Raw genomic sequence first — 8,110 nt, 5'->3', positions numbered from 1 at the left:
CTGTGGCCCGAGTTTGGTCTGTAGGGTCGGAGCAGCAGATTCGCTCCGGTGGCGTGGTTGGAGTTGACTCGACCAAGAGAAAGGATTTGCGGGAGACGTTCGCCATTAGTGACGAAAAGGCGTTAAAAGGAACGGTATTAATCTCCCGCTGCGGCTCCTGCCCTTTCCCTTCTTCGGCCTTTTCCTCTAGGAAATGAATGTGCTGCCGCAACTTGAGAGCCCAGTGACTCGGCAGGAGAAGATGGCGACCGTGTGGGATGAGGCTGAGGTGGGTGCCTGGAGAGTTAGGGGTCGCGGAACTGGCGCCAGCGGGGACATGTCCTTGTCAGGAGGGGAGGTGGTGGCTGGGGGTCAGGCCTGATCCGAGGATGGGGCCGGGGCCGCTTGGAACGTGGCAGTGGTCCTGACTCCATCCTGGAATCAGGAGGCTCGGGGATCGCGGGATGCCCCCCGTGAGTAAAAGTAAATAAGTAAATAACGTCAGTTGTTTTTTCTTGAAACAGCAAGATGGAATTGGAGAGGAGGTGCTTAAGATGTCCACGGAGGAGATCATCCAGCGCACACGGCTTCTAGACAGCGAGATCAAGGTGGGCGCTGGGCCCCCGTGCGGCCAGTGGAGACCTCATAGGCAGGCCCTGGCCACTCTGTGCCCTTCTGCTCCTTCTTCGCCTCGCTGGAGGAGACATGGGGCCTGTGGCTTTCTCCTGGGACCAGGAAAAGAAGAAGAAAACTAAGCCTTAAAAAGGACAAGAGGAGGGACTGGGAGGTGGGGAACCAGGCCTGAGATGAGGAGTTATCAAACTGCCTTTTCCAATGAAGTCTTTATTCCTCTCAAAGATCGTCCTTTTAGTAAATCCCCATTTTACAGGTGGGGAGACTGAGGCTCGGTGAGATTTTTTTTTTTTCTTCCTACCACCACTGTGGCAGCCCTTTCCAAGAGATGAAACTTAAAACCTATTTGCCAGTTTCAAAGGCCTGGTCTTTTCCCAATTCTACATCAACCTCCCTGGGAGGTTTCCAAACTGACCTCTTGGCTTGACTTCTGTGGAATGTAAATATAGACAGGCTTAGCCTTCAGAAAGCCTTTGATTTGGGTGGAGAGATTCAGGAGGGTCCCCATGGGCAGCCTGGACCTCACCAACTCCAGGGCCTGGTGCAGGCAGAGCCAGGGTTGAACATTTGCTTCCATGCATCCTCAACCCAGATCATGAAGAGTGAAGTGTTACGAGTCACCCATGAACTTCAAGCCATGAAAGACAAGATCAAAGAAAACAGTGAGAAAATCAAAGTGAACAAGACCCTGCCATACCTTGTCTCCAATGTTATCGAGGTGTGTGTGTATGTGGAGGGGAAGAGGAGGTCAGTGGGCCATGGAGATAGCCGGAGGTGGGGCCAGGGATAGAATAGGTAGAAATTCGGAGGCCAAATTGCATGTTAGATCTGCATCCCCCAGTCTCCTTTTGTAGATTTGGTCCTACAAAGACCCAGTAAGTCTCAACATGGCTCCTTTTTTATTGATTTTTCTTGCTGGAGTAGATGAGCTTTGTGCAAAGAAGTAGCACCTAAACTCAGATCTTACCAACCTTCTGGCTTATCAACCACCCATTTGCTAAGCTCAGGGCTACTTTGAGGAGTAAGGTAAGGGCCAGGCAACCCTGTGAGTGTTGGGAATTGTCTCAGCTTAGCTTTAGAAGCACTGGGCTCTGGGAAGTTCAAGGGGCTGAGCTTTATCCCTTCTCAGCTGCTAGATGTTGATCCCAATGACCAAGAAGAGGATGGTGCCAATATCGACCTGGACTCTCAAAGGAAGGGAAAGTGTGCAGTGATCAAAACCTCCACACGACAGGTAAGGCTGGCTTAAAAATAGAAGAGCAGAGGATTGTGAGGCGTGGGTGTGGGACAAGACTTTGGGGCCTTATCAAGTACAGTAACAGAGACTGCACCTTTAATCTTTCCTATAGACATACTTCCTACCTGTGATTGGGTTGGTGGATGCTGAAAAGCTGAAGCCGGGAGACCTGGTGGTAAGGATTGCCTAAGCTTAAGCAAAGCTTTTCCAGAGTTTTTCCAACTAAGTAGCCCCTCCTCAATTCCAGGTCTCTGTTGCCTCTGAGTCTCAGTAGAGCAACCCTGAGAGTCTGAGAATTTGTCTGCTTGCTCTTTGATTCTGTGTTGCCCAGTCCTGTAACTCTCCTTTCACTGTACAGACTGTCACCCAGCCCATTAGGTAGGCCTAGAGATATATCTGAATCTCCCATGCTGTGTCCTCAGGGTGTGAACAAAGACTCCTATCTGATCCTGGAGACTCTGCCTACAGAGTACGACTCACGGGTGAAGGCCATGGAGGTAGATGAGAGGCCCACGGAGCAATACAGTGACATCGGGGGCCTGGACAAGCAGATCCAGGAGGTAAGAGAGACACAGCAGCTGCCAGCAGCCTCACCAGCCTTTTGTGTTTCTCCATCTTGTTGAAAGAATGCATCCCCTTACTGTATATCTCCTCTTCGCAGCTGCCTAGGGGTGGGGGTGGAGGGTGCCATGTGATATGTTAGGAGGCCGAGGTCCAGAGAGATCAAGTGACTTAGCCAAGGCCCAGAAAGTTAGAGCTAGAGATAGGACTGGTACTCGGTCCCCTGTTCTTGGCTCAGGGTCTTTCTACCATATCCTGTGTTCTGAGAGGCCAGGGCCAGCCTTGGTGAGGATGAACTTTCTGTGCTTTCTAGTTATGGGGGAAAGAGGGCAGTGTCCCTGAATTGCAATAGGAGGGGTAGAGATGGGGGTTGAAGTCATTTAAGGGTTGGGCTGTGTGGGATCCCTCAGGGCTTCACTCTCCTCACCCAGGACTTCTTCCTGGCAGCTGGTGGAAGCTATTGTCCTGCCGATGAACCACAAAGAGAAGTTTGAGAACTTGGGGATCCAACCTCCAAAGGGGGTGCTGATGTATGGGCCCCCAGGTACAGGGAAGACACTGCTGGCCCGCGCCTGTGCTGCACAGACCAAGGTGTGTTCTTTGGGAGGGATGAGGAGGTGGTGGGTAGGAGTCCACCCTCTCCCAAATGGGCTCAAGGCCTGATGACCCCCACCCTGCCACCTCCTCTTCAGGCCACCTTCCTCAAGCTAGCTGGCCCCCAGCTGGTACAGATGTTCATTGGAGATGGTGCTAAGCTGGTTCGGGATGCTTTTGCCCTGGCCAAGGAGAAGGCACCATCCATCATCTTTATTGATGAGCTGGATGCCATCGGCACCAAGCGGTAAGGGAGTACTGGGGGTTTCAATGGGACTCTGTGGCAGACTTCAACCTCCCAATTGCACTAAATTTCATCTCTTTCCCACTCTACCCCTTCCTCCCCTGGGACAGTAGCTACTCTTAATGTGGTTCTGATTTCTAAATTCTCAGCTAAATAACCTGTTTTCTCTTCATAACTGCCAGCATGTTCCTTTGTTTTTTGTTTGGTTTTGGCAGTACTTGGGGTTGAACTCAGGGCTTCATGCATGCTAGACAGACACTTTACCACTCAACCACAACCCTAGCCAGAAATGTTTCCTTACTCACATGCATCCATGGTCCCTCACGAGATCTTATTTAAAACCCTTCCTGCGGGGCTGGGATTGTGGCTCAGCAGTAGAGCACTCACCTAGCACGGGCGGGGCCCAGGTTCGATCCTCAGCACCACATAAAAATAAAGGCATTGTGTTGTGTCTATCTACACCTAAAAAATAAATATTAAGAAAAAAGCAAAACAAAAAAACCCTTCCTAGACCACCTCATTGCTCCTTGGCATTAAGTGTTGGACTGAACCAAGGCCTTAAGTAAGGTCTCACATGTCTCTACCTCCCTCTCTTCCTCCTTCACCCTCTTCCTCCCCCACCAGATCCAGACTCCCTCCTCAATTTTCAGCCCCACTTGTCTTTTCCTGTTTTCCACTTGGGGTTTGCTTAGCTAGTGTGTTTGCAGTCTCAGGGATGCTTCTTAGGGATGCCTGCCTGGAATCCCCAAGAGTCCGAGCCCAGGCCAGGCCCCTGCATTTCTGAGCTCTAGCTTAGTGGGCAGTCATACGTTCCTCTGTGACAGCCCATGCCATGGCTGTTTTTTGCTCACTGTTTATCTTCAGCCTGGCATCTGATCCCAGGAGTCTCTACAGGCTCTGAATGTGTAGTCAACAATTAGCGACTCCTTTTATATGTTAGTCTCTAGGCAGGTTTGGTTAGGGTTCTTGTGGGTAGAGAGGGGAGGGGTCTGCTCAACCTGTGGCCTCACGAGTGTCTTGGCCTCCTGTGCACCCCAGCTTTGACAGTGAGAAAGCCGGGGACCGGGAGGTGCAGAGGACCATGCTGGAGCTTCTGAACCAGCTGGATGGCTTCCAGCCCAATACCCAAGTAAAGGTGAGTGTTTTCATTCTTTCCCAGTGAAGAAAATGAGGTTCAGAGGTAAGTGGCACCTTCTGAGGTCACCCAGCTAATTAATGGTTGAGCTAGAATTCAAATTCTGATCTGCCTGTGCCTTTAAGGTCCCCTGCTTACACACACTCTGGGCTGCCTTTTACCTTTTATGACTGTGCTTGTACCCATCAGTTCAAGTTGCTGCTTCTCCCTTTCCTCAGGTAATTGCAGCCACTAATAGGGTAGACATCCTGGACCCTGCCCTGCTCCGTTCAGGTCGCCTGGACCGCAAGATCGAGTTCCCTATGCCTAATGAGGAGGCCAGGGCCAGAATCATGCAGATTCATTCCCGGAAGATGAACGTCAGGTGAGCAGAGCCGTGAATGGGCAGCAGGAGAGCATCTCTGACTGTCCATTCTCCTAACAGCTGCCTGTGCTAAGCTTCCCCAGCCTTCATGCCACCAGTCCCTCCTGCAGGCACATGCTAGCTGCCTGAGGTCCAGGCCCTGATTCTGGTTGCTCTGCTCCTAGAATCATCTGCACCTTGCCCTCTCCTGCCCAGGGCATGCTGCAGATGCTTTTTCTTGGCCTCCACAGCCCCACAGATGAGCACAGCTCAACCAGGTCCCAGGGAATCTAGGCAGGGGCCAGATGACCTGTGTTTACTGTTGTAAGACCTTCAGCATGTGGCAAGACCTCTCTTTTTTGGCGGGGGGCGGGGTCTGGTTTTGGTACTGAACTCAGGAGCACTTGGCCATTGAGTCACATCCCCAGGCTTATTTTACATTTTATTTAGAGACAGGGGTCTCAACTGAGTTGCTTAGCACCTCGCTTTTGCTGAGGCTGGCTTTGAACACACAATCCTCCTGCCTTAGCCTTTTGAGCCAGTGGGATTACAGGCATGTACCACTGGGCCTGTCTGTGTCTCAGTTTTCTAATTTGGGCCTTGTGGATAGTAACCCTAACTTCATGGCCTTGTGGGAACGATTAGATGTGACAGTGTCAAGTATAATGTGTGGCACATAAGGACGGTGGTGCTAGCACAGTGCTGGCCGATGCAGGGCTGGCTCTCTGGGGGAATGTAAGGCCGTCTTTTGTCTCCACCCACCTCCTGTACCCCTCCCTCAAGCCAAGTTGGTCCCTAGAAAGCTAGAGCACCAGAGGTCCTAGAAATAACCTGGTTTGACTTGCTCCAGTCCTCTACCTGTCTTGTACTGAGAGGAAAAGAAGGCATTTGCTGTCACAGGGCCAGTTGATTTTACTGCTGGGTGGCATGGTGGGACATCTGCTATCTCCTGTCCCCTCATGAGTAACTGAGCTCTGTGGTGTGTCTCTCCTCAGTCCTGATGTGAACTACGAGGAGCTGGCCCGCTGCACTGATGACTTCAATGGCGCCCAGTGCAAGGCTGTGTGTGTGGAGGCGGTAAGTGGCGGAGGGGTGAGAGGATGTCTTCAAACCTTCTTGTCCCTTCACTAGACAGGATGGGGTGTTTGGCTGGTGGAGACTGCTGGGGGAAGGGGCTGAGAAGGCCCACACCTCTGGGAGCAGGGCTAAGGATGTGGGGAGGCACCTTAGTCCATTTGTCTTGGCTGCAGGGCATGATCGCGCTGCGCAGGGGTGCCACCGAGCTCACCCATGAGGACTACATGGAGGGCATCCTGGAGGTGCAGGCCAAGAAGAAAGCCAACCTGCAGTACTATGCCTAGGGGCCCCAGGCCCAACCCTTAGTGCTGCTGGTTAGAGTTTGTAATAAAAGATGGTTTGGCTCACTGCCGCCTGTCTCACCTTCCCTGGGCTCTGGGTAGAAGATATAGGACATACACAGGAGGCCCCTTCCCCATGGGCTGCAGCCTGGGAATCTCTGAGACAACATCAGGGTGAGCCCCTGGTGCTCTGCATGGCGCCGCAGCTGCTGCCTAGTCTTCTGCCTCTCTCATCTCAGGTCCCAGCACAGCCCTCTTGGTGTGCCCTGCCCTTCCTCTCTGAGCTCTTACAGATTGTGTCCCTCCAATTCCACAGGGCAGGGCCTAAACAGAAGCCAACCTTTCCCTTTTCCTGTATTTCTGGTGCTCTGGCCCTAGTCCTTATTGCTGTCCATGTAAAGCCTGGTTTGGGGTCCTGGGTCCCTGAGACTTCCCCCTTGTTTGCTGGCTTGTGTGCCTCCTGTTTCTCTATAGGCCCCTCCTGATTTTTCCACGGGTCCAGTAGCTCTTTCAATCCATTTCTTCTGACTGAAAAATGAGCCTTAAGCAATATCCACTCTGGGAGCCTTCCTAAGCCTAAGATTCCATCAGACTGTCCTCTCCTGCCTCCATCTGCCCCACACCTTTCAGTTTGCTTAGGATCTTGCTGGGCCTGTCCTACTATAAGCAGCTTCCCACCTCTCAACTGAGCTAGTATGGTGGCTTCGTGGAGGGCGTCCTGGAGGTGCAGGTGTGATCACTTGAGTGCTTGTCCCGGGATGTGTGCTTTATAGGCCTTAATGCATGTGTTATCTCATCATCAGATAACCACCAATAGGGCACCCCCACTTTATAGATGCAAATGAAGCGCCCCTGCCTGCTCCCTTTTCTCTTCTTTCTTTCCCCATGTGACCACAGCAAGCTATTGTCTAACTTCCCAGACAGCCATCTCCTTTCCAGCTCTTTTTACCCTCTTGTGTCATCCTCCCCAAGTGTCTGAGTCACCTGGGTATCATCCTCTGCTTGGCCTTCCTGCTGACTTCCTGTCCCCACTGCTCCAGTGGCCCAGCAGCCCAGCCTCTGAAGTGATTTTGTCTTCTGCCTTGACTTGGCTGTTCCCACTCCTTCATACCCTGTTTCCCTTCTAACTAGACAGGATTCACCCTTGGCCATGACACCGATTGAGCCCACAGGCACTATCCTCATCCATTCTTGGTTTCTTCATCTATAAAATGGAGTCCCTTCCTCTGCCTCTCTCAGTGGACTGAGATGATCACATGTATCTGTCTGCTACCTCACAGGGCTCAATACCACAGCTTGTAGCTAGGGGCATCTGCTGAGCTATGGGTGGGGCCAGAGAGGCAACTGTGGGTCTATTCCTTGGATCCTTCAGGCCTGGACTAACTATAATTAGGTCCTTGAGACAGTTTTCTTATTGGAGAAGAACAACCAGGTAGAGCAGATATTAAGTCCCTTTTAAATGTTTTGCCTGCATTTCCAGGTAAGCAGGTGCTGACTTGGGTTCCCACTCATCTGCACCAGGCTCTGGCCGCCACCACTGGTTCTGGCCAGCAGGCTGCTGTAGGCTGTGCTGTTTGGCTTGGAGAGGAAAGAGGTGGACAGGACTCCTTCCCCCTTCTGCAGTCAGCTGGTGGCACCATGGGGAAGCCCTCTGTGCCTGACTTGTTCTTTTTTTTTTAATCTTTATTCATTTATTTATTTATTTATTTTTATGTGGTGCTGAGAATCAAACCCAGGGCCTCACATGTGCTAGGTGAGTGCTCTACCACTGAGCCACAATCCCAGCCCCCTGACTTGTTCTTATACTCAGCTCATTCAGAGGAAGGGATGGTTCCAGTAAGGATCCTCTCTTTTTCTCTTTGAAATGAACAGTAATTTCAAGTGGGTCAAACTTGGAAATGATTTTGTGGAGTTCCTTCCTTGATTAAATTGTTAAAGAGTGCAGAGGCAGACAGTGAAAAAAATCCTTGCTTACAGGCCCATAAAATAAAAACAAAAACAGGGCTGGGGTTGGGCTCAGGGGCAG

General features: G+C 51.5%; 1 protein-coding gene across 1 annotated transcript; it reads left to right on the top strand.

Annotated features, from left to right (window-relative positions):
• On the top strand, positions 1-6,154 carry Psmc3 (proteasome 26S subunit, ATPase 3). The gene is made up of 12 exons (XM_076844377.2): positions 1-268; positions 504-587; positions 1,205-1,330; positions 1,742-1,846; positions 1,962-2,024; positions 2,272-2,409; positions 2,858-3,001; positions 3,103-3,251; positions 4,287-4,383; positions 4,602-4,747; positions 5,722-5,803; positions 5,977-6,154. Exons 1-12 carry the CDS (start codon positions 194-196, stop codon positions 6,085-6,087), a joined length of 1,320 nt encoding a protein of 439 aa, XP_076700492.1. The 5' UTR covers positions 1-193; the 3' UTR covers positions 6,088-6,154.
• Positions 6,155-8,110: the final 1,956 nt, after the last annotated feature.

Source organism: Callospermophilus lateralis, chromosome 2, assembly GCF_048772815.1.
Source record: "Callospermophilus lateralis isolate mCalLat2 chromosome 2, mCalLat2.hap1, whole genome shotgun sequence".
NCBI classification, from domain to species: Eukaryota; Metazoa; Chordata; class Mammalia; order Rodentia; family Sciuridae; genus Callospermophilus; species Callospermophilus lateralis.
The sequence above is the reverse complement of the archived record's forward strand: the minus strand, read 5'-3'. Positions and strand labels throughout refer to the sequence as shown.

What these genes read in the sequence shown, in the direction of transcription:
- Psmc3 (XM_076844377.2), top strand. Translation starts at nt 194, where the DNA reads ATGAATGTGCTGCCGCAACTTGAGAGCCCAGTGACTCGGCAGGAGAAG. An exon ending in TTCTAGACAGCGAGATCAAG is followed by an intron (nt 588 to 1,204) that starts GTGGGCGCTGGG and finishes TCCTCAACCCAG; the next exon opens with ATCATGAAGAGTGAAGTGTT. An exon ending in AGGCTGTGTGTGTGGAGGCG is followed by an intron (nt 5,804 to 5,976) that starts GTAAGTGGCGGA and finishes TCTTGGCTGCAG; the next exon opens with GGCATGATCGCGCTGCGCAG.